The sequence below is a fragment of the Symphodus melops genome (genome assembly GCF_947650265.1).
Source record: "Symphodus melops genome assembly, chromosome: 20".
Lineage (NCBI taxonomy): Eukaryota > Metazoa > Chordata > Actinopteri > Labriformes > Labridae > Symphodus > Symphodus melops.
This window is the reverse complement of record NC_136710.1, coordinates 1707550-1734081: the sequence shown is the minus strand read 5'-3', so window position 1 is coordinate 1734081 and position 26532 is coordinate 1707550. Positions and strand designations below refer to the sequence as shown.

General features: G+C 44.7%; 1 protein-coding gene across 3 annotated transcripts in view; it reads right to left on the bottom strand.

Moving 5' to 3' along the window:
* The window catches only part of dysf (dysferlin, limb girdle muscular dystrophy 2B (autosomal recessive)), a 56494-nt gene that overhangs the window by 8496 nt on the left and 21466 nt on the right, over nt 1–26532 (bottom strand). For 2 of the 3 annotated variants that reach the window (XM_079371036.1, XM_079371037.1), the window contains 19 exons: nt 25096–25277; nt 24865–25005; nt 24612–24641; nt 24482–24517; nt 24196–24240; nt 23609–23710; nt 23364–23525; nt 21782–21959; nt 21609–21682; nt 14045–14143; nt 7460–7588; nt 7132–7287; nt 6962–7053; nt 5952–6122; nt 5614–5756; nt 4680–4819; nt 4510–4598; nt 4327–4422; nt 4104–4245 (listed from right to left, as the gene is read on the bottom strand). In XM_079371036.1, coding sequence (XP_079227162.1) covers nt 4104–4245; nt 4327–4422; nt 4510–4598; nt 4680–4819; nt 5614–5756; nt 5952–6122; nt 6962–7053; nt 7132–7287; nt 7460–7588; nt 14045–14143; nt 21609–21682; nt 21782–21959; nt 23364–23525; nt 23609–23710; nt 24196–24240; nt 24482–24517; nt 24612–24641; nt 24865–25005; nt 25096–25277 — 2207 coding nt within the window. Of the gene's footprint in view, nt 1–4103; nt 4246–4326; nt 4423–4509; nt 4599–4679; nt 4820–5613; nt 5757–5951; nt 6123–6961; nt 7054–7131; nt 7288–7459; nt 7589–14044; nt 14144–18842; nt 18903–21608; nt 21683–21781; nt 21960–23363; nt 23526–23608; nt 23711–24195; nt 24241–24481; nt 24518–24611; nt 24642–24864; nt 25006–25095; nt 25278–26532 lie in introns of all 3 variants that reach the window. The other variant, XM_079371035.1, reaches the window with a different exon arrangement.

The window sequence follows — 26532 nt, the reverse complement described above, 5'->3', positions numbered from 1 at the left end:
ATAGAAGTAAAGACGGTGAGTCTATGTGAGTGTAACTATGCTGGCCCTATTATCACCTCTGCTAGACTCACACCAGCTTGGCAGACAGTATCTGATCCTGTCTCACCTCTGTGCTAATGCTCTCTCCCTCTCTTTCCATTCTCTCACTCGTCCTCTCTGTCTCGCTGTCACACTCTCCTGCTGTTATTGGTGCTGCTGCTGTTTTTTGGGGGTTTTTTTACACCTGAAATAAAATTGTTCCCCTGGGATTCACAGCAAATGTCAACGTGTCTCTGCAACTTTTCTAGAAGCACTTGATGAGGGGATTTTCCACAAACTTCAAAATAATTTTTTTTTTAAAAAAGTACAAAGTCTAACAGAATTTCCGTTTTTTTCTGACTTCTGTGGAGCAGAGCGAGCACAGGTCAGAGGGGGACGATCGTGCGTACAGACGCTTCGTGTGAGTGCGCCCTAAATGATTGGACTGCTGCTTTGTGCGCTGGGTTGTCCTTTTGATGCCCCCTGAGACTTTTCCACAGAAGTCTGGGACTCCGTTTTTTTTTCCAATCCCCTTCAGAATATTAGTTTCAAAATGTCAGTGATATTTGGGGAACAAAAGCTCTTTTTACACCCGGTCAGGTTTTTGGCTCAAACGACACGTGAGATGACAAACGGCCCCGTCTCTGTTGTGACTTCACACCGACTCTCTACATCTGAGTCTAAATCCTCACCATGCTCTCACACTTCATAACAACACACTCAAACAATGACAGTAAACACACTGAACCCTGTGTGTGTGTGTGTGTGTGTGTGTGTGTGTGTGTGTGTGTGTGTGTGTGTGTGTGTGCTGGATCCCGTACACGTCAGTGAGAGTGTTTCTGGCTCACTTTGTCCACAAACTCTGTCCAAGCACATTAAGTTATCACTCCGCAGCTGTCACAAGCAGGGGTGCGACGCTGTGTCAGACGAGCGTGTGTGTGTGTGTGTGTGTGTGTGTGTGTGTGTGTGTGTAACCGCTCTCTGTAATATCTAACAACATCAATCAGCGTCCGTTTTGTTGCCAGCGTGCTAAGTAGAGAGTCCTGTTCAGTCCCTCTCCTTCCTTCCCTCTCTCTCCTCCTCTTCATCGTTTCTAATAAGCCCGACTGGCATCAGGGTTTATTTTATTTATTGATGAAGTCAGATGACATAATGTTGAATCCAATCATCTCAGGGACACGCGGCTTTTCAATGCAGAAAAGGGCAACGTTTAAGAGATACAACCGTATGCTGTCTGATGATGTAAAGGTAGTCTCTGTGGGATCACTCATTGGAGGAGATGTTTGGACGCCACATGATGGCGGTTTGACAAATTGGAGATGCTGACTCATTTCAATCAGCTGAGAGACTGGCCAGGAGGTGAAGGTGGGGCGGCAGTAGCTCAATCTGTAGGGACTTGGGTTGGGAACCGGAGGGTCGCCGGTTCAAGTCCCGGCACGGACCAAGTCCGGAAATTGGTCTGGTAGCTGGAGAGGTGCCAGTCCACTTCCTGAGCACTGCCGAGGTGCCCTTGAGCAAGGCACCGAACCCCAACAACCGCTCTGGGGCGCCCTCTGTGGGCAGCCCCCTCACTCTGAGACCTCTCCATTAAATGCAGAGTGAAAACCGAATTTCCCCTCGCGGGATTAATAAAGTATATGAAAAAAAAAAAAAAAAAAAAGGTGCGATGAGTCCGAGAAGCTCCTGGAAAAAGAGCCAAGAAAACCAAGCGACAACCCTCCGGCGTTGGAAAGTGGATCCAATGAGGAAGTGCAAAAATCCTGCATTTCCTCGAGTGTCCACTAGAGGCTGGCTCCAGGAAACCCAGAAGTCCCACACGCGTCCCATTCAAAACAGCTGCACAGTGAAAATCAACTGTACGGCTCTGTCGCCTTATAGACAGGAGGTTCCTGGTTCGAATCCGCCTCTCAGCCAACGGCAGCTGGGATTTACTTTTTTTTTTTTTTAATTTAAAAAAGCAGTAAAGATAATGGATTGAATGATGGATGTTCTGAACTTCCTTCTGGTCATATAAAAACCATCATCATTAAAAATACATTTTCTACGAGCTGGTACCGAGTTGGTGTCAAAAAAAAAAAAAAAAAATGGTCGAGACCAAAAAAATGGAGCAGAGAGAAAGTGAAAATAATCCCTTAATGCCCTTATTGAAACATTGAATAATACGTTTTCAAAATGATGGTTTCCAAACCCTGATGTGCCTTTCATTTTACAAAATACGAATACGCCTAAAAAAAACACTCAACCGTCTGAGGATGAAAGTAAGAAGTCAAGTCAAAGCGTCACTGAAATAGGAGCCGTCTGGATTCTGGGCTGGATTCAAACCTATAAAGACGACGGAGTGCGAGTGTTGATCGAGCCGTCGATCAGTCGCCGCCGTGACTCAGTCATTATATCACCAACCACGACGTCCTCTCGCTTCGTTAACTCTGTTTCTGGACGCCGCTCAGTGTTGGAGAGGAACTCCTCCACCCACCCAGCAGAGCTTTTTTTTTTTATGAAGGTCCCTCTCGTCTTCCTCAGCCGCGCGCTGATTGAGGATGCTGCTACGAGGAGGGAGCGCCGCCGTAAAACACGTTGACTGCAGGCGGCTAAAGAGGCCTCGTTTTCATGCCAAGAAAAGCAAATGACAGCCGTGTTGTTATTCCAGCTCTTTCGCCTGCGATGTTATTTTATGGTTCTTCACATCAGTCCGAGGGAAATTAAAAACAACTGGTGCACTCCTCTTTCCTGTAAAAACGTCACTTTTCTTTTGGGGTTAATTGGCCGCTGTAGATCAGTCTCCAGACCTCTTTATTGTCTCTGCTCTTGGACGGGATCTGTCCATTTATAAATCAGTACTTTACTCTAGGAATAAGACACTCATTCAATTTTTCTTTTGCGTAGGAATTAATCAGATTTAAGAAAGATGAGATTAATATTCAAGAAAAACTGATTTTTAAAGGCAGGTTTTGTCATTTCCTCCAGATCCCCTTTTTTTTTTTTAAGATTTAGGTTGAACTTGTCTTTAGGTCCTGACAGAAATTAATAACTCAGGTTCTCTGAAAAAGGAACAAAGAAAATCCGTCATCTGTATCAGTTTGTAACTCTGTAAAAACTTCGACCAATTTCTGCCACAAGGTGCCAATCTGATAGACCAATCACACGCCTCAATGTCTCCCTGCTGTCTGATGAACCAATCACACGCCTCCATGTCTCCCTGCTCTCTGATCAACCAATCACACGCTTCCTTGTCTCCCTGCTCTCTGATCAACCAATCACATGCCTCCATGTCTCCCTGCTCTCTGATCAACCAATCACACGCCTCCATGTCTCCCTGCTCTCTGATCAACCAATCACATGCCTCCATGTCTCCCTGCTCTCTGATCAACCAATCACACGCCTCCATGTCTCCTTGCTCTCTGATCAACCAATCACACGCCTCCATGTCTCCCTGCTCTCTGATCAACCAATCACACGCCTCCATGTCTCCCTGCTCTCTAATCAACCAATCACACGCCTCCATGTCTCCCTGCTCTCTAATCAACCAATCACACGCCTCTGTGTCTCCCGGCTCATTCTCTACCTCTTGAGCTGAGCTCCACTTCTGGAGTAATGGCGCTCGTGCATGTAAGTGAGGGGGCGTGGCTTATGAGGGAGCACACAGGGGAGTGGGTGGGTGCAGAAGGAGCACTGAGGGAACGCTCCTTTCAAAATCCAGCTTGTTATTGAACATTTCCAACCCTGTTGTTCCCTAAATATCTGAACATGAAGTCTTTAAAGCAGGACATGGAGTAGTGAGATTTAAATGAAGTATAGTGTCTGAGGGAGGAAATGTGCAGTTCCTCAACAGGCCACTAGAGGCTGGTTTCCTAAAGGAGTAAATCCCCATAGAGGTCAATGACAAAGTGTTAAACTTTAAGACCAGATTTAAGCAGCTTTGGTCCTTTAAGCTTCTTTTTCTTTTCATCACAATTACAGAGCGAGTTTCTCACATAACAAACCCAATGAAGACTTTTCATTGGCTCACATTAGCAACCCACGTTTGAGTCCTGACCCGCCAGCTAGTAGCGAAGCTGAAGCGGTATTGATCATGTACGTATCCGTACCTTCCTGTCGACCACGCAGAGCTGCTCCGCCGGTAAATAGTGGAACGGAAAGAGGAATCTGTAGTTGAAGTTTCCCTCGCCGCCCAGCGAGCGATAGTGGACGTCCGTCTTCAGCTTGTGGTGTTCGTGTCCGTCGAGCCACCTGAGAGAGTTTCAAACACAGACACTCAGCGTCTCTCCGTCACGTCGACGCCTCACTTAAGGAGAATCAAACGGATCGAACCCCTTCACGTAGATGTCGCTCATTTTCTCGCCGCTGATGCTGACGTCGTCCAGGATGACATCACTGGTGTTCCAGATGATGCAGCGCAGGAAGAACCTGATGGACGACCACATGACCGTCATCGTCACAATGAATCACTGTTTGATTAACCATCGCACGAGCGGCCATTATCTGTCCTCTTACTTCTTAGCTTTGCGCGGCGTGACGTTGAACGGGGGTCCGGGTTGTCCCAGGGACTTGGGGAACACGTCCACCCACATCACCAGACGCCCCTGATGGACAGCAAGAACAACCAATCAGAAGGCAGAAATGGAGATATAAGAAAATCCACATTAAAAAAAAGTGCATGTTACCTGCTCTATATCGGGCTGTAGAGGGCTGTACAGAGTCCTGGTCTCAACGTGTTCGGGTACTAATCCTGTCTTCCTCAAGATGTGGAGCGACAGGCGCTCCTTCAAGGGACCGAGGTGACGCTTGGACACGTTTTTGTCCTCTGACATCACACAAACACACACACACACACACACACACAAACGGAGGTTTTAGTGAAGGTCAGAAAACGATGAGACCGTGAGAGGGAGGGGAGGGGGGAGACTTAGGAGAGGAGGAGAAGAAGGAGACAAGGAGAGAAAAAAGGGGGACATGAACGAGACAAGGAAGAAAGAAAAAGAGACGAGAACAGCTGAATGAGAAGAAAAAACAAAAAAACGAAACAAATCATGAAGACGAGGAAGCAGAAGAAGAAGAAGAAGAAGACGAAGACAAATAAGAGACAGAGGAGAAACTCTGCTTTGACGGACAGCAGGCTGACGCATGGTAACCGCGGCAACTGTGGAAAGAGAACGCAGCAGTGCTTCATGCTGAACGGGAAGGCGACCACGATGTTGATGTTGGATCGCACACACACGCACACACACACACACACACACACACACACACACACACACACACACACACGCGCACACACACACACACACACACACACACACACACACACACACACACACACACACACACGCTATGACCTTCACCGACGGAACATATCCGTGTGTGAATCTTTAACAGGCTGAACTTTAACTCCATCGCTGCAACACCTGTTGATAACTTGCTCTCGTATGTGGCAAACCGGGGGGCGTCCAAAACGGCCGTCAGAACCAGAAGCCGGCACTTTGATCTTCCTTATTCACAGTTAAACTATACGAGGAACATGTTCCCGGCCTTTCTTTTTGTTCCCCAGCCGGCTGTGTGGATTTGTGACCGCGTGTGTTGGTTTACTCGCTCGCTCACCGAGGTCTGCAGCCGAGTACTGGTCTCCTCGGAAGTGGACCACGTCCTCCTGGTAGACGGGCTTCGGCAGGTTTCTCCGCTCACACACTCGCATCAGCAGCTGTCGAGGTGTCAGCTGGTCCCTCCACTGGTTTACTCCGGATCTGAGAGAGAGAGCGAGAGAGAGAGAGAGAGAGAGAGAGAGAGAGAGAGAGAGAGAGAGAGAGAGAGAGAGAGAGAGAGAGAGAGAGAGAGAGAGACTTACATGTTACTGACTGTAAGTGGAAACAGAAACGTATAAACCGTCTGATGTAGAATAACTGAACGGATCAGGATTGATCTTTAAAGACTGGACTGACACGCAGTAGGACTGTGGCAGGCCACACATGGCGCCATATTTGGACAGGAAGCGGTTCTCCAGGTCGATGACCGTCTCGCCGATCTTCTCGTCTTTGGACAGCATGTCGTGGTCGTACAGCATCACGCGAAGGTCCTTCTCCAGAGGAAGAGAGCAGGTGAGCTCAAACATCCTGGAGAAGAAAACATTTTTATTATTATATTTTTTTGTTCGTCTTCACTTTTCGGTTGTTTCTCATGACATCACTTACCCTTGTTATTTTTTATCTGTTTTATGCCTTTATATGTCTAAGTGTCTGTCTGCGGTTGTGTCTCATGTGTCGGTCTTATATGTCCCTGTTTGGTTTTGACCTGAGATGGAAGGGAGTGGGGAGTGAGTGTGTTTCCAGACCTGGACCTAATCACTGTCTGTCACTTTATTGGAAAATGTAAATAAAAAGAGTTGATTGATCCTTCAAAACTGGAAAGTTACTTCATGTCACACAGCTGCTTCACACGTCTCTCTTTCCTCTGTTCTAGTGAAGTCTTTTTATTACACAGCAGGCGTCGATCAAAGTCTTTGGATTTGGATGTCTAAAGATTGAAGCCTATCAAACACGACAGGTCAGGTTAAAGGTTTGAAGTCTGGAGACGCTGATCCAAACAGCTCGCTCTGTGTCGCTGTGATTCGTGTGAGTGCAGCGCCCCCTTCTGGTTTGAAAAACAAAAAGAGGCCCTGAAAACCATCAGCACACAAACCCTCACATTTTTTATCTTAATGATTTTTTTCTTTCCTTTTTAAATAAAGGTTAAAAAAATCAAACAAAAAAACCCACTTAAATCGTGAAAACAAAAGTCCAGGGCCCCGCCTCCATCTTCAGCCACACTGGATCATCTGCCCACCTCTCCTTCGTTCAGTCAAGATGAACATCTGCAGCTTTCATTCATTAAGCTACTTCCACTCATTACGCTGCCTCTTCTAATCAAGCTGCCATGAACACAACAGACGCAGCTCAGGGAGGATGATACGTACTTTCCAAAGACCGGCTCCAGAGTACAGGGGATGTAGTTGTCACTGTCGTTGATTGTCTTTTTCCCCAAAGTGATCTTTACGTAGGGGTCACACTGAAAACACAAAAACGCACCTTTAATGTACCTGAACGGCCTTGTAGGAGTGAAAAGGGTCACGCCCCCTCTTCGTACCTTCCCGTTGGTGTCTTTGGGCTGCAGGCTGTGAGCCTGGATGACGTAGACTCGGACCAAACACTCCTCGATGCCGTTCGGAGGAAGCTTCTTGAACTGTCTGGGAGGAGGCGGGACCGAGGGGTTGTCCGGGAGAGGGTAGATCTTAAACATCCCCTGGTTAAGAAAAGTGAGGTTTAAGAACACAAAGACATTTCAACAAGTCAGAAAACTGTTTTTTTAAGAAAGACAAAACAAAGCTGCAGCTGAATGTCGTCGAATTCAATTCAGTGTGAGAAATAGCTCGATGTTCGTTCGGCGTATGAATACAGGAGAACACATATCTGACCTTGAACTCTCCCACCACTGAAGGGTCCTCTCCTGCATCCTGACTCTTTCCTCTGTACAGCTTAAAGGTCTGACAGAAGTCTGAGAGACCCTCGAAACCCTCGACCTTCTCCAGCTCACGATCATACACCTGAGGAGGGACGAAGAGACGTGAGACGTGTTCCATAAGAGACTGAGGCTGCCTTCTGGAACAGGAGCGACTTGTGTCCAGCATGTGTGGGACGAAACTTGGTTCAAACACACAGTATCTAAATTCAACCACCAGGGGGCTCTCTATCAGAACAATAACAACAAAAAGATGATATCGAGGCTGGCGGCGAATCATGGGAGTGATTCTCTCTGCTAATCTCCACCGTCGCCAATGAAAATGATCTGATTTTCTGTCATTGACAAACTTTGGTTTTCATGCTAACAATGTATGCAACACGTGTAGGGCAACAAGAGTGAGTGTGGGGCCCCCTCGGAGGGGGACTTCTACTGTCATTGCAAAATTTGGACATTTTGGGCCCATGCTTTGGTTTATAGTTTGTCAACCCTCGGGGGGGCCCTACTGGTCCAGGGCCCCCCTCTTCACTTCTAACAGCTTCGATCAGGTCGCCAACATAACGCACACACACACATTTACACTACATGGCATCATAGCTGAGGGTCGGCCAGTCGAATTCCACTGGTATTGAGGCTAAACTGGAGCCAAAAGCTACTCAACACACTTTATTACACTCACACGACAGGGGCGCTGGCATGAGGCTGTGTGTGTGTGTGTGTGTGTGTGTGTGTGTGTGTGTGTGTATCTGGGCAGGGACGTCGATGTGTCAGAAGCACAAAAAGATTCATTCGTTTTCATTAGTCGTGTTTGTTTACATCAGCCACACACACACATGCATACACACACACACACACACACACACACACACACACAGACACACAGACACACACACACACACACACACACACACACACACACACACACACACACACACACAACACACATTCCCTTTTTTCTGTATCGCAGAATAATGACAGCTCTGCCGGTCGCTGGAAGGGCAAACTAAACGAGTTGTTCACTGTAGCAAAAACCAGCGTTTTAGAAGACCGATGAGTATTTTTTATATCTGACGAAAAAGTATTGATCTTCTTCTTTTTGTACCTGAGAAATGTGTTTTATTCAAGTGTCAGCCCCCCCGCTGGTCTTACAAAACGAAGCCGATGCAGACTTGCAAAATCCTGCAGTTCATCGAGTGTCCACTAGAGGCTGGTGTCCAGGAACACCGCAAGTCACATCACGATTAAATATTGGATTTCAGCTTTTAATCCTGATTTTTAAAAAAAGTATTCAAACAATTATTGATTCAAGCACGCCACGTGTGTTTATACGATGATTATTTGCTGATTAATCGTATTATTTTTTGCTATCAAGACTCCAATCAGAATGAATAGGTTGCATTAAAGGCATAAATTGTTATTTGATAACCTGCTTCATCTTTATCGCCCAGAAGTAATCGATGCGAATACATTTATTCATGTGACATGATTTTGCAATGCGTTCTTTTCTTATATGATGTACAGTTTGTGGGTTTTGTAAGTTATGCACAGCAGGGACGTGTTGCATCTACTTTAACTGGTTTTTAATTAAAAACAAAGGCAAACAAAGAGGTTTGTGGGGAAAGAGCGATGTGGGGAAAGAGAAGGGAGGAGGAGGGAGATGAGTGGATGAAGGGTATATGGTCTAAGTTCTGGGTGGAGAAGGGGTGAAAGGGTTGGAAAAGCAGGGTTAGGGTGGGGGGAGGGGAGGAGCAGGACAAAGAGAGAGTGATGAAGGGAATGATGTAAACCAAAGCGAGGTCTGGAAACAGCGGTTCATTGCACTTTTGTGAACACCAAACCCAGTACCAAGGGAGCAGGGAGATGGAGAGGGAGGGGAGAGGCTTTAGACAAAACATGACGGGTCGTAGAGTTGATGGATGCGAGTCCTTGACAATCACAATGATGATGTTTAAATGGTAAATGGGCTGCACTTACACTGTATAGTGCTTTCATTGTCTTTCGACCACTTAAACCCAACCAGTCCTCCACTCACACGCTGATGGCAGAGGCTGCTTTGGAAAGTACCCAACTGTCCATATTAGTAACCACGCGGACACACCAATGGTTTTACCTTTGGCTGCGAATGGGGGTTCTGTTTCTTGCCACAGAACACTTGAACATGTGGACTACGGGAGCTGGACCGCCATTCGATTAAGAGATAACCTACTCTACCTTGATCAAGTCAGACTATTTGGAGCCAGAGATTATCAGCATTTTTGACAATTGAATGGGTGCACATTGCAATTACCTCCAACCGTGTTGTTGGATTCCCGGGTCGCAACTTGTCAACCACAAGTTAGATTAGCTTATTGAACCAACGGACATAATGCTGTAATGGTTTACTCTTGAAACCAGCAACTGGGACCAAAAGCTCTTCTGGAGAGTTCGTACTGGGGTAATTAATCAGCCGAGAGGTATGGCCATTTTGCATAGAGCGTTTCCCCACATGGCCATTAGAATTAATACAATTTCCTTAAATAGAGTCAAAGTAAGAAAACTGACTTGAACCACTCGATAGACTCATTTAATTATCTGTCACGTTCCCATTTGGAGGAACAGTTTAAAAATGTTTCCTTGCTAAGTGCTAAATAAAAAGATTGATACCTGTTATATGTCAGTATCGTGAGTACTAAGCTACAGCCTAGCATTAGCTTAGCATAAAGCCTTGCTGTCCAATTGTCCCAGTGGCGACTAACGAATGCAGCTTAAGAAATCTGTTGAGGCATTTTCCCCTCAGATCAGCGTTGAAGAGACATCTGTAAAATTGATGTCAGGACACCTGTAACATCAACGAAGGTCAACTCTAACTTAGTATTTGGCATTTCTGATCCAAGAAGGTGAAATGTGACATTTATATGCTCGACACCGTTCCAGTGGACCCTATCAGGAAAAAAGAAACATTTTCAAGCATGTGCAATGGAAAGTAGAAAGCAGCTTATAGAGTGCAATGTTTATTCCATTGAGTGAATTGTCCCATGAACGTTTGACACGAATGATCATCGAATGGCAATCGCTCATCTAAAATGATTCCTGCTGTCATTACACGAGAACAAGAAAAGGTTACAACAGAAACCCAAAAGATGGGATTACATTGAAAGATCCCATTGGTTTAAAGGGGTTGGGGTTAAGGTGTGAAGTCCCTGAAGAAAGCTGAAGATGATGAAAATGAAAGACAGGTCTGGAAACATTGGCTCACTGGAACACGGCACGTCCCAATCCTGCACCGATCCCAGTACCAGGGGAAAAGGTTAAAAGAGGGACGAGGGAAAGCATGAGGTGGACCAAATCAAAACAAGGATGGAAACAGCAGCTTCTTTTCGACAGATGCAAAGCTGACCAATTCCACTGTCGAGAGAGAAAGACTGAAGGGGGAAAGAAAGAAGAGAGATGAGTGTGGAATGAAAGGGGGGGCTGTTCCTGATTTACATGACGAGAAGACAAGAGACCGATTCTGGCTCAGTCATTTTGACATTTTTAAAGTTTCCTGGCATGTTTTTCCTGAGCATGTAAATATATCTATGATACAGTACATCCAATCAATGTCACGGTTAGATCATTTGTTATAATTACAAAGCCTCAGTATAGCATCTAGCTTACAGTAAAATGAAAATGAAATGTTGGGGCTTTTTTTTAACTTTGGTTTGGTTAGCCTCAATGTAGGGTTCCACCAACAGAAACAAAAAACAAAAACCCAACAATTTAAAGTTTTGGCGAGCTAGCCTCATTGTAGCATTAAGCTTCAATAATGGACTAGCCTCAGTTGATTCTTAAAGGTTCTGAATGTTCGACTAGCGAGCTACATGTAGCTTACAGCTAACCAATAATGTACCTGTGAAAAGCCCGCCTTGCTCTTTTACATTTAGCCCCTCTGGTTTAACACACAAAGCTAATATTCACATTCAATACTTTCATGTATATCTACTTGAAGTTGGAACTTAAAGTCCTCATATTTTTATATTTCTATGGAGTTATCCAGTGCAGTAAATGGCCTGCTGTGATTTTTTATTTATTGTACGCACTTTAAAACAAACAAATGGATCAGATAAAAAAAAGGACAGTATGATTAGTTAATACAAAAAAAAGTATTTTGAAAGAAATGTGCTGGTGAAACCAATTAGGGGCCAATTAGGGGCTTGTCGAGTGGCTCTCCTAACGAGGGAACATCAACAGTGTTAGACTTTAGAAACCCTTATTCTACAGTAAACATGACATTTGTTGACATCAATTTGCTTTGACTTGGATTCTTAGTCAAAATAAGTTACTGTCATCTTCGATGCTTGATGTGTCCTGGAGGGGTTTCTTTCTTTTTCCAGAGATCTTTCTTTTGCTCGAGTGGCCTTGACATGTTAAGCGATTTTCATTGCTAATTTCAACCTCCGTGGTGGCACCAGAGGAGAGCGCCACATTGCTGATTCAACAGGTTTATAGAAGCAGCAGGAGATGGAAACAAAAACAGAAAGGTGACAGAAAAAAAAGGGGGGGGGGGGGGAGAAGAAAGGTGAGGATATTAAGAGAGGGAGTTGACTTTGGGTCATTTTAAGGAAAACTGTTAATCGCCACACTAAGACTGTCAAAGGGCAGAGGAAACAGGAGAGGTAGAAAGTAGGTGGCAGCGTGGGGTTAGAGGAAGGTAAAGGAGGTTGGAAAGGTTGGAAAAAGTGGCTCATTTCCTTGTGACAGTAGCAGATCTGAGTGGAGGGGTTGTCAAAGAAAAGAAAGGAACAGGATACTTAAGGAGAGAGGGGAATAAATGAAGGGGAGGGGGGGGCGGGGGGGGGCGTTGGCAACCAAGTAGGTGGAGGGGGTAAAGGTGAAACTGAGGCAAAGTGATGATGGAAGCAGCGACTCATTGGTCATTTTGCTAGTTTCCATTCGACTGTCAAGAGAATTTAGAAAAAAGTTCTGATACGTCGCAAAAACTTAACGGCAACTTGGATGTGTTTCCATCAACTCGGGTGAAACCATTTAATGGGCTTCCTGAACGAGGAAAAAAAATCTAACACACGAGATGGTTTAATGGAAAGAGCCTTTCAAGGGTCAGTGACTATTGGGCAAGCTTTTATTGTTCTCTATTGTACCACTTAATTTTAGTCGTATTCTAATGTTTCGATCTCAGGGAAAAGACACAGAAATGGACTTTCACACGGGAGTGCACGGCGTTGATTTTTCTGGAACATTTCCCAAAATAAGAGGCTTCACGTTCGAACGCTTCTGTGCGGCACTGAGTCCCGAGTTCGATGCTAATTTGATGAGATGTCTTAATTCTGTAAAAAAGCAGTTTCTAGTTCGTCTTCGGGGGCCATGTGGAGCATGTTTGTAAAGGAACATGCAGAAAATGAATGCATGATTGCAAAACATACAAAAAGCTTAATGAAGGAAGAAAAATAGAGCAAAGAACCGGAGGACACAGTCATAGCTGCTGCACTCATGTGAAATGGCTTTCAAGGGAGAGGTTAGAGGTCTAATTTCAGAGTAATAAAAAGGCCAAATTCTGACATGATTAGTCATTTGTTTGGGCATCAGACAAGAAAACTGATGTTTGGTTTGAGTCACTGTGGATGAAAAAGGTCTGCGTCCGGGGCCAAGAGAACGGGGATAAGGGTTGAAGAGAGCGTGGGTGACGGCTGAAGGGCTCCTGGGACGGCGGCTGAACTGTGTCCGAGTGAAGAACGAGAACTAAAGATTGACGAGATCCTAATTTTGGACCTGCCAATATCGGAGAGCGGCCTTTTCCCTGAGTCCGTCCCACTGCCGCGCCGTGATCCCGAAGCGAATTCAACACGGGTGAGTCATCCCGGTTTGTGCGGAAAATGGCTAAAATGTCAACGGCGCCCCGCTCCGAAGACGGGGCATGAGAAAACAGGAGGAGGATAAAGGGACGGACTGACTGACGGAGGAAATTGGCAAAAGGGCAAAACTGTGATTTAAATGCTGAAGTTCGATTTAACGAGCAAAATGTTTCAAGAAAATGGAACAAAGGGCTCCACTGTCCTCATCTTCTGGATGCATTTGGTCCTTATTTGGTTTACACACATTCAAACACATGCCAGCCACAGCAGGAACAAAAAGTAGAGTCGGTCCTCTCTCAACCGGAAGGTTTGGGGTTCGATCCCCAGCTCCTGAAGACTTGTCCCACGTGTCCTTGTGCAAGACACTTGACTCCAAGTCGCTCCTGCAGCTTCCTTGGCGATGTGTAAATGAACGGGATTAGCTAATAGCTAACGGCCGCGCTACACAGCCGCCTCTGCCGTCAGTGTGTGAATGTGAAGTAGTGCTTGGAGTAGAATAGAAAAACTCAATACAAGCTCAAGTTCACTTTCATGTTCTGCTTTGTGTAAGTCCCTCAGTTTGAAATCAGGAAAATTAAAATGTGAGGAAAACTAGTAACTATTTCTGAGTGGTATAATATTTTGGTCCATCAAACTCACATTTACAGATTCATTTTTCAACAACATACAACATACTATCTCCCTCTCTCTCTCTCTCTCTCTCTCTCTCTCACCTTCAGTGTGTCGAATCCTCTCTCCAGGTAAGTCCCGTACTTGTTTTTCTCTCCAGTCGAGGCGTAGTATTTGCTCCACCAGTCCATGAACTCCTCTTCCTGTTGGGTCGAATACAGCAGGCAGAGGTCAGAGGTCAGGATTGCTAAATGGAGCAACAACATCTTGTAAATAAGGAATAAAGACAGCTGAGTGTTGTCTGTTTCTTATCATCTTAATGGAGAAAACTGATCTCTCATACTAAAACTTTTCTTCTTATTGAAATGGGGCCCGAGGACCGTGATAGCCAGAGTTCCTGCTAACATCTTGACTCCTGTCGTGACCTTTAAAGAAGACATGAAAAGCTGCGGCGAGCGCTGTTTGCCTGTGCAGCGCGGCCCACCTCCGTGCTCAGGAATAATTCTCGTTTCATGATTTTTCCAATGAATCCCGGAGCAGCGCGAGGTTTGCCAACTCACGTCAACACATGTAAAAACTTGTCTCTGGTGGCTCCGTGGCATTAAGGTCACGGTATATGGGCTTTCTGAGGCAATGGAAACGGGTAAACGTCGAGATGGGAACAGGCACAAAGTGAACAACGCGGGCATCAAAAGAGAACCTAGAACGGCACAAGAATGGAAAGCAGCTGCAAAATGTATATTTTATATACGAAGGGAAGGAATCCATCTGCTGCTTCGCTTCGAGCTCTTTTCAATATTTTCTTTGTTGCACTTTAATAATCTGCTAGCATAGAATGCTAGCATATTTTCATCTTGTTATATCCACTCAGGGAGGGTCATGCCTGGCCTAAACCCAATGTCCTTCAGTGTTGCTGTTTTGTCAGTTGGTAGTGAGCCGGTCACGACTTGTTCAGGTCGTGTTAAAAATGGTCAATTTGAGCAAAAAAAAAAAAAAAAAACGGGTTAACAACAACGTTATGGAAGGCCGGAACACATCACATATTCTTTTAATATTCAACAGACTTACCCATTGTAACATCTAGTGTCCGCGGTAACAGTGAAAGAGAGGTCACACACACTTCACACTCAATCAGTGCACACACACACAGAGAATGAAACCACACACAGAAAATAAGAGGTTTTAAAAACACTTAAAGAGGCTTTAAAGCACATGTCTGGCTACTTGTGCATCACACATAATGGGTTTCACTCCAATATAAAAACATAAACCCGGTGGAAAAAAATTTACAAATAACATGCCTTTATTACAAAATGACTGCTGGCATGAAAAGAAAAGGCCGTCTAAGTCTTACTGTTACAGCCGTGAGTCACCCTTACAATGTCCTTCTGTCTCGCAGCATGAAATATCTTTGTTTTTCAAATGTTAGCTGATGACTCTTTTGAGTCATTTTGATTCATATCGTGTGTTTTTTTGTTTTTTTTGGTGGGAACATGTGACTGATCTGAGTGAAACCCTGTTATGTGTTTGTATCAGGACTTTCATATCCTCTTAGTATGAAGCAGTGACATCCATCAAATTCACTTAAAGTCTGTTCACATTGGCAACGTCCCGTGGTCTATTCAAACATTTATTTTAAAGTATTTTCTCCCAGATGTGTGTGCGTGTGTGTGTGTGTGTGTGTGTGTGTGTTGACGGCAGGGATGACGCAACAAGGAAACAACGACTACAAAGACGAGGGATATCGAGGGACAGATCAGACCACCAGCCCCCTTCACTCACACACATTAGAGCTCGACCCCGCCCAGAAACCTTCAACCCTCCGAGGAACACTCGAGACTAAAACACACTCATGACGCATGTACCACTTTTTCCTTTTGTGTGTGTGTGTGTGTGTGTGTGTGTGTGTGTGTGTGTGTGTGTGTGTGTGTGTGCAGGCAGCGTGAGTGCAGAACAGAAGTGCTCTTATTGCACTCAATCGGAGCGGAATCCCCTCGTCTCCACGCTTCCCACGGACTCAAAGAAACTCACAAATCAAGACGGGGGGAAAACGATGGAATTCCTCATTATTACAAAGTGGCAGCATGGCATGGAAAAGGGCAGCACGTGGAGTTTAACTGGGACACGGCGTGGTGTGTCCGAGCCGTGAAGCAGTGTCTGCTGTGTGTTAACATGCCCTCTGTGTGCAGTTGGTGCCAAGCATTGATGACAGGGGCGCCAGATTGTGTGTGTGTGTGTGTGTGTGTGTGTGTGAGTCCCCACTTTAGTGTGTGTGTGAGTCCCCACTATAGTGTGTGTAAAGGTGTGTTCCCTCAAGTCCACGGCTCCTGATTCAGACAGATTAGAGCTGCCAGTGGAGCGTTCCAGACTGCGACGGGTATTTAGTACACACTTTAAGAGAAGCGAACACACACACACACACACACACACACACACACATGCAGTGGTCTGTTCAGGGTGTCATTGTGGTTTGCAGCCTATCATTACGCCCTGGAGGGAAAGCCAGGCTAACCAAACCAGACTGGCACTGCCAAGAAGTGTGAGAGCTGGGAGGCTGGATTTACATAAGAGCTCTGAGCTGCTTCGTAAATGCTTCAAGTGGGGAAATCCCTTTCACAGCCATGTAGGAGGTCAGAAGTCAACGCAGCAAACCTGAAGCTGGAAAATACTCCACCACCTTAACAGGCTCTTAGAGACCGACACTCAGAGATCATTCATGAGCTTTTTGTTGCTCTAAAACAGCCTGAGAGTCGACACTATTGACGGCCTGTGACAGCCTCAAGGAAGCTAACGCTTGTGAAGTAATTAGCGCGTTAGCCGACTGTTAGCTTGTAGCATAACGTTAGCTTTCTACTTCTCTCAAACTCTTCAAACTTCATGTAAATGGTGTTCATCTGTAAAGATTATTCTGCTGAACTAAACAGCTACACATCAGAGACGTGTTTGACACAGAGATTGTTTACTGCAATGATACAAAATCCAATGCAGAAATCCCATAGGCGAATTCTCGTTCGCACCCATGGAGAAGATACTTCCGGGTTGGCCTTCAAAAATACGTCATCAATATTCCAGTCTATGAACTCAAGCAAGATAGGGATCATGATAACTTGCAGCTCAGCCCGAAAAACTTCAGGGGTTTTTTCAGGAGTTTTGTGCAAAGTGTGAGTAAGGCTAACAGGATGACGTTAGCAGTGCCCGATGACGCCTGTTTTTTGGGACATTTGGGGCCCCTCAATTCTGAAGTATCAGTTCTGCTGAGGTCTGGCTTGAAATGCTTACGGTAGACTTATAAAAGCAATACACCCATGTCTTCCAGTCGTGCATGGACACATTTGGATGTCATTCCAGGCAGCAAATATGAGCAGCAGCTTACATCAGTCTGCAGCGGTAATTAGCATAACAAGGAAAACTAATGATTTACTAATCTATTTTGACATCTTGTTCCTGGTTAGATTGTCATTATAGGGCCATAAATATGTGTTCCATAAACCCCCAAATAGTACCGCACAGTCACCTGGCAGGAAGCCACCTCAGTTAGTTTGTCTGGTTTCGAAGCAGCCAGAGAGATTTATGAAACTCGAGGCAAACTCCAACGATTTGAGAGCGCTATTATAAGAAGACTTGACTGGTTTTTGGCGCCATACTGGAAAAGTTTAGAGGACAAGAAATGGTCGAAGGGAAGTGCAGTACAAGCACATCTCTTAGAGGGGAATAACAACCTGTCACAAAAGCAGATACGACCACCTCTACTAGCAAAGGAGGCCGATTTGATCCAGACATTATCATCAACTAAAGTCTTCATCTTCCATCAAACCAATGTTTGATCTCGACTTTCCCAAAGGGCTGTTCAGTGCCTTCGAGGTTTGAGGAGCCATGACACAACTGACAGACGTTCTTCTTAAACTTTTCCAATTCTGAAACTAAATCTGACTGATCCGCCTCTGTAGTCACTCCACGTATCGTACACTCGACTGCAGTAATCTGGTAATTATCAGACAAACGCCCATGACCTGTTTTTTTTTGGTCACAACCCAGAGATTAAGAAGCCAGGACTTTGAGAGAGTTTTCTTTTTCTGCTGCCATGAGATACCAGTCCTCCTCCTTTAAGTCAAACCGCTGTGGATTTTGTTCTCCCTCCTTAACTGTCTGCTAACAGAGAGTTGTGGTATAGAAGATCTGTAGCAGCTCTGTTGACTTTGGCCCCAGCCAGACAGAAAACCGAGCCTTTAATTTGACTGGTTTCAATATCTGACCCTTAATAAAACAAATATCTTTGTTTGGAGAGAAAGAAATCAGCCCCAATTACTGTCGAGCAAAGGAGGGAGCGAGCACTACTGGATGTGTGTGTTTGCAGTCTGGTCCGGGTCAGGTCTAAGTCTTCCAATTGACCTGGCTTAGGTAAATAAGACGGAAGAATGTATCAAGGAGTGTGTTCCTCGCATTCAGATCTGGGATCACATGTCTCCTGAAACCACACAGTTTGGTGAATAGCTTTTTTGTATAAGCCTGATTTCTTCGGCAGAAAGTAATTTTCTGAGGCCAATGCTTCGACTAAGTCCAGTCGCCTTTGGATCAAGTTCGACTTAGTAGACATTGAAATAAGAAAATATATTTAAGCATTTTTAGGCATTTCTTGATGGGAACTTTCAGGAATAAAAAGTCTGTTTCCATGACAACACAAAGCTTGTTGCCATTGTGAACAGATCTGGAACTAGTATTCATGTCTCACAGACGTCATTAACATGAGAGGTGATGATATCAAATTAATTAATTGATCATTTTGATGGATAGAAACTTGTCAAGGACTTAAGCAGAGAAGTTGAACTTTTATATTGAACACTTGAAGTCATGCAGTCTGAAGATGAATGGATGCAACGTGTTAAAGATGAGTTTGTTACCTACATGGAGGCTGGTACTAGAGGTGGAAAGGTTAATGATAGCTGAGCTGGCTCCATCTGCAAACTATGAGACACATGCACACACCGAAATGCAAACACACACACACACACACACACACACACACACACACACACACACACGTAACAAAAAAGACACATTTTCAGGTTAGCTGGTTAGGGTTAGCAACATTATCGTCAAAGTTCGATTGGTTAATGCTTGAAAATGTTGGTTTTTATTGTTAGTAACACATCAAACACACTGTCGATATTAAAGGAGCAATATGTCACTCTGACGCCTAGTGTTTAAAATGGGTACTGCAGTCCAAAATCCAAAGACATCATTTTATTCACTAGAGATCTGAAATATTGGTCCTTTAATGTTTATCATTTTTGACAACCAACTTCAAGATTAAAAACCTTTTTTTAGTGACTCATGTAGCTACCACCCTGTTTTCTCCACAACAAAAACAAAAACAAATCAGAAAGCTGGCACCTTCACGTAACTCTGCTCGTTGCTGGAGCTGCTTCTGAAAGGTTGTTGACAAAGTGACGCACTTCTTCATTAACAATTGTTCTGCGTCGAATGATTTATCCGTCGTCTCTGGTTACAATCAGCTGCTCTGCAAGCGTGCAAAAACCCAAAGCCAAAACCACAATGGTACCCACTGGTTGCATCACGGTTAATGTTTGCACGCACAGCTGTTTTCATGTCCAAGCTTTCTTAATCGGATGGGGGACGTTGAGGTCAGGGTGGGTACGCTAATTTCAACACCCTTCGTGGAAATACACAGTGATTAGCATTAGCTTTGGTAATATGTTACCCCCCCCCCACCCTGTCAACAACAAATGTCATCCAAACCCCCCGACCCCCCAAAAAACACAACAAGATAATTGAGTTTTCACATCAGTGCAAGAGAATGGAAAAACGTAACGTATTAACACACAACGTGTTGTGGCGTCTGTGGATTAAAGGGGATTGACACTCAAAGACCTTTAAAAGACAGAGAAGAAACCCGGGAGGATTTAAGGACGAAGGGGAAGATCACAGCGGGGGACGGGACGAAGATAAACCGCAAAAAATGAAGGCAGAGAACAGAAAGAAAAGAGGAGGATAAAGAGCCCTTTAATGAACTCGGCCATTAAAATGAGGAGCGGACGAGAAGGGGAGAAGAGGAGGTGAAGAAGGACACGAGAGATGAAGAGGAGAGGGAGAAGGGTAGAACAGGCAAGAAGACGCAAATGTGATGTTGAGAGATGGAGATGGCGTTGGAGCGAGGAGGGAAGAAGGAGACCGAAGGGAAGAGCAGTAGAGTCAGGATGGAGAGGAATAAAGGAAGGAGCAGAGAAGATGAGGGGATCATTCAGATCATGGATTCAGACCACTTGGACTTCGTTCAACATCCTGAACCACGTCCTCTCGCCACCTTGGATCACGCTTCAAAGATAAAGGAGAGGGGACGAATGAAAGACTGAGAAAGTGAAAAAGAGTGAATGAAAAAGTCAACAGCTGACAGGAGAGGGGAAAGAAGAGCGAAGGAGTCCGGAGTCATGTGATCCACGTGGACGAGGTCGACGGGAATCACCAGCCGGGAATTCTCTCCTGACCAATCAGAACCTTCCGTTAAAGGAGACATATTATGAAAATCCACTTTCACTGTGTTTATGATCGACCTGTAACCCTGTGTATCTGCAGACCCACTACGGCGTCCGTACACGGCGCACACACACACACACACACACTAGCCACCAGGCTAGCAGCGCCCGGCCCCGTTCCAAACGCTGCCTCTTTAATTCAAACGATCTGAGCGAACGCAACAACGACATTAAACACACAATAAGGAGCTTGTTTGTTTAAATGTTTGTTTAATGGACGACGGGGACCACAGTTTGATGACGGAGCATTCCTGAGCTAACCCGGCTCCCTGAGGTCCTGATTGGCTGGAACGTGATTTACACAGTGCATGTGTGTGTTTACATTATTTATGCCCCCCCTCTCCCCCCCCCTTCTCTTTTAAAGAGCGTGTGACAGCCTCATGCGGTCTGCCTTACCAAACAGCACCAAATGATGTTGTCTCCTGATTTTTTATTTGACATTCCTACAATCACTAATATAAACAAAGACGACCATTTAAAGGACCACAACAGGGCTGGTGTGCGTCTCAGGGGACAGGCGGTTATTTTGTAAGTTGGCATTTCTCCATTGACAAATATGTCCTTCAGGCTACGTGCTCCTCAGAGATGCACGTCGGAGATCCTTGGGTTGACATATTTGCAACAACATGTTTAATTATCAAACTGAAGAAGAAAAAAAAACACTGGAGGTTTAATTCTCTCTTTAAGCTTCAAGCTACTTTCTTTCAAGGACCAATCAGTGCGATGTGAAGTCGGCGCCACGAGCCGAAAGTTTCCTCGACCTGTGAGTGGAAGAAAGAGTAAACGAGAGCCAGACCATTAATGACTGGTGACGAGCCGCTGGGGGGGGGGGGGTTTCGTTGTCACCACGGCAACCACCGACCGCAGACCCACAGAGCCATGTTTGACCATTCCATTCAGAACTAATGTCACAATGCACACACACACACACACACACACACACACGTAAACAGTTCCCTGTAATGTTCTTCATACTTGGCGTTAACACTGATTGATTTTCCGTCAACATGTAGATGGTGTTTGGTGGACGGGTCGACGCTAAGACCGACATTCATTCATTCATTCACCGACATTTATAACCCATGCTTTTATTTTGAAGTTTCACGCTTGACTTTACCTGGTCAGGCACGAGCGGCTCCTCGTCGTCGATGTCAATAAAGATCTCCCCACCTGTCGAATGGGGCCGCTCACCTGCATAAAAAAAAAACCCAGCAGGGAAACAACCATCAATAACTCATTTGATTTTTTTTTTTTAAATCACTGAAATGTTTCTTTCCATCCACGTCTTACGTCTCCATCCCTGATCGTCCTCGTCTTCCGCAGCTGCTCGCTCCTCCTCTGGGACGCATCGAAACTCCTCCAGGGAGCGGATGGTGCACTGGCCGACCACCGGCTTCCTCCCAAACTGCCGGTTGTCGATGACTTTGATGACGATGGGCGGCATGTAGAGCTCCTCGCAGGGAAGTCTCTGCAGGAGACACAAACCATCACATCCCCACGTCTGTGATTGCACGACGGCCCCCCAACGCCAGACTCTAATTGGTTACGCCACCTTCCTGCCTGACACTTATTGGCCGTGGCTGCTGACTGTCTGGAGCTGATTGGAAACCTTTCGCCCTGCACCTCGACTTTAATGAACTTTATCTTGTATCATTGATGAAATGTGGTCGCAAAACTTTTCCCTCGTCTGGTTTCCCGACGCACTCCATGCTTTCTGGCACGACATTCCTCCCGCCAGCGCCGCTGAGTGACTCGTCTCGCTGCACGTTTCATCACATCTCAGCGAGTGCACCGCTGACTGTGTCGGTTTAAACAGACCATCACTTCACTGAGTCACGTCTTACTGCACCGCTCATCATGTAGGTGTTAGCCGAGCTGCACGACAAACATAGAGCAAAACTCTGGTTGTATAATCAATTTAAAACCCCTGTCATACTCTCACTAAAGCCATGTCTGTAAATGTTTTTAATTTGGACCCATCTGTCTTTAAAAACGGGCTTAATTAGCATGTGATGCTAACCATGACATGTTCTGATACAAACCCTCGTGCAGGCCTCAGCAGTGTTCACATGAGATGCTCTGACTCGAGTTCAGGAGGGTTGAATTTATCAAGGGGGAAAAACATGTGCACATTTCCCCGAGTACACGGAGGAGGCTGTCGCACGTTTGTGGTGGTCAACACGAAACCTTAATCTTATTAAAATGAAACCACTGGAGTCACAGCGAGGGGGGGGGGGGGGTGTTTCCAAACTCCAGTTAAAGCTGTCATAATAAAACGCAGAGGTGATCGACGTCAGACGTTAACACTGTTAACATCTTTAACTCCGCTCAGGTTTGTGTTTCTGCACTGAAACAGAACTGACTGAAGTGGTCACTATTAAATCCAATGACGTTGGTTTTAAGAAGTCAAAACAGGTGAAGTGAGTCATGTTAGTGCATGAAAGATGTTTTAAGACAACTCTTTTTTTTTTTTTTTTAAGTTTTCTTATTGCTTTAAAATCTGGATTCTCTTCTGATTGGCCGATTCACTCCAGCAGGGGGCAGCAGTGCTTTTTGACAAACGTCTGAACCGTAAAAGAAATACAGCTGAGCGCTAACACTATATAATATAGAAAGGTGATTTTATCATTTCATTCAGTACATTTTGCTCCTCACATGAGTACTGAATGTTTGCAGGAGAAGCCGTGGTCATTTAAACGTTAAGACAAATCAAATTCAGACTCTCTGTCTTAAATCTAACAGCAGATTTCTCCTGGTTTACAAGTAGAGAAGTCCATTATTGTGGTTGTCCTGATGAAGACTAACGACGTGAACCAACCACATCCCGGCGGGACGCTCGTTAGCCGTGAAAGCCTCGGTGCTGATTTCTCACCACATCAAGGATGAGCTTGTTCACGTCAAAGTTGGGTTTCTTCTTCATGCTGCGGATGACGCAGCTCTGGATCGTGACGCCTCCGCACTCCACCTGCAGGCTGGGCGAGGTAATGCTGGCCAGCTGGAAGCTCTTCAGGTTCCGGACGCCCCACGCTAAGACCTGACAGACGGGACAGGAGAGACAGAGGTGAGACTGGTCTGCGGGTCAGATAGGATTTAAAGTCGTGTGATTTCGCGCTCTACCTCGATGGCAGTTCTTTGCAGAACGGGTTTGATCCCCTGAGGAACCACGAACACGTTGGTCTCTCTCTGAGGCGGGGGAGGGGGGAGGTCCGACTCCTCCGGCTGCCAATGAGCAAACAGGACAGTGACGGGACATAAACAAGAAAACACCAAAGAACAAGCCAAATGTTTAACGTGTTAAATCAAGTTCAGATAAACTTTTTATTCTGTTTTCAACTGATTATTTATCTTTTAAAATCATTTTTGTTCAACGCATTTTGATTCTTTTGATTGAGGTTTTATTAAAAAAGATTAAAATGCTAAAACGACGCATGTGTTGAGATTACATTTCATAAAAACATCACAAGGCAACAATCAAATTTTATAAATGTAAAATTTTAAAATAATTTTTTTTTAAAGGTCTGAGAACTATTAATTAAAACAAGTTAAATATTCTCTTCTTGAAAAGTCCTCTCTGGGCTTCCATACTAAATAAAAAAAAACATCTTTAGATACTTTTTTTTTTTTTTGAATGAAGTATTATAAAAACCAACAGGACAAGTTTGTGTTAGTATTTGTATTTGCTGTTTTTAGTGTTCACGTTGTACCCATTGCTGCTGCAGGTGTTCAGAGAGGAATCCAGGAAACATCAACTGAGGAAGCAACATTAAAGAAAGAGAGACGAAAAAGTTAAACAAACTAAACGGGAACATTTGCAGACTCAACATTTAAGCAGAACGTAAAAAACTCATCCAACGATAAGGACTTAGAAAATACGTGTGCATTATTTTTTTTCAGCATTTTCAAGCAAGATTCTTGCCTCAGTAATGTATCTAAAGAATCAACAAATGTTGGTTCCTTTTAATTATTGATTATCCGGTTTGTGGGAATTACCTCATTGAGAACGCTGGTGGATGTCAGGATGTCTCCCTGTAGGTCAGAAACAGACGAGTTTCATCTTACAGAGGTTTGAAGAGACGCAAATCCAAGATGGATTCATTTAAGAAAAAGACGATAAACTAACCTCTTGTCCTGGAAGGTGGTGAACTGCTGGCTGTAGATACCAAAATAATGAAACACTTGAATGTTATCAAATTATTTTATTTTTTAAAAAGTTTAAATGTGTTTAAACGGAGAAAGTTCCAATATTCCAGAAGTCTTTGAATGCAACATGTATATTTTAAGAACAGCTGAAAAGGATGAAAAACCAAAGACAGGGCAGAAATAGAAGCCGAAGATTCAGTTTTGATGATTTGTGGTAAGGGTTGACCTCTGACCTTTTCTCTACGTATGAGCTCGAAGGCGGCCAGCAGCTCGCCAGCGTTCTTGTCCCCGAGACGAATCGGGAACCAGGCCAGACGAGGGGAGGGCGTGAGGGAGGGCTGACACACACAGCGGCCCATGAACTCGTCGGCATTCTGGACATGGAAACCGCACAGATGAATATTAATATTTATACTTTTCTAAAAGCATGAAATAAACGCTCGGAGTCATCGCATCACACTCACGTATGTATCTGAGTCGTAGAGCTCCACGACCACGTTGGGTGGGGTTGCCATGGTGACCTCGGGGTCGCCGAAAATCTCCACCTCGTAGAAGATGAGCGTCTGGTCCCAGGTGGGGTTCAGAGTGTTACGCACAGTCACTGTTTTCTGGGACTGATGCAGGAATGACACGATGGCGTACGAGTCTGGAGAGAGGAAACAATCTTAGGCTCTTTGACTCCGCCCCTTTTCCCTCGTTCTCTATTTCTAAATTGAGTGTTTTATGTGCTTTTTACACTTTCGTTGAAGCATTTTTGGAGAATAGTTTGCGTGAAGAACAACAGAACACATTTTATATGTATGCCCAAACTATGCCAGCATCCAACGCAGTGACATCAGTGACTTGGGAATGCCGCGCCGAGAGAGAGAGAGAGAGCTGGGAACACTGCTCAGAGAGGTTTGTTATTCCAGGTCACAACCACTCTTCTCCATGTTAACACAAACACGCACATACATGTACAGTCAAACACACACAAAGTGAATAGTTTGTTATTTCAGGCCGAGTAAAGAGTCTCAGCGGAGCCGTTAGCAAAAAGAGTAAACAGAAGCTAAGTTGCATTTTCCCACCAGCCCTCAATTAACCTTGGGACTGACACACAAACACACAAAAGTACTGTACACACACACACACATAATCTTCACACACAACCTATGGTGACCCATTCAATTATCGTCTATTCCCAGCAGCCCATTAGCTCATATAAACAGCAATACAAACAGCCCAGGGGGCTATGTAAGTTTGTGTGTGTGTGTGTGTGTGTGTGTGTGTGTGTGTGTGTGAGCTGAAGGTTGGACCCCAGAAGGAGCCACAAAGAATAGAAATACAATGAAGACTGAGAGCAGAGTGGTGAACAGAAGGTAAATGATGGAGATCGGGGAAGGGAAAGCAAAATATTTCCAAAAATAGGAACATTTAAAAAAAAAAAAAAAATGCGATGACACAAACAGAAAAATATGAAGGCACAACAGAAACAGACTTAAAAAAAATCAAAGTAAATACATCTCAGCGTAGGGAAAGAAAGGCAGCAGGTCTGACAAACAGAGAGAAAAAGGAAGAGGATAAGAAAGAGCGAAGTCTTTGATACTTCGTCTTTAATCATGGCTGACCAGACACCATTAGACACCGGATTAACACACAACTCAAGCTCATCCATCAACTCTATTCATCCATTACACTGTGTGTATATGTGTGTGTGTGTTTCCTTCTCACCCTCTCTTTGACCAGCCTTTCTCTGTCATCTATCATTCCTCTCTTCCTCCGTCTATTCATCCTTCTGTTTTTTTAAAGCTTCGTCTCTGTTTTCACATCTGAGTCTGCGGTTGGTTTTCTGATTAACGCACACACAGAAGCTTGTAGTTTCCATGACCTTCTTTTCAAATAAAAGAAAAACATTTGCCTTT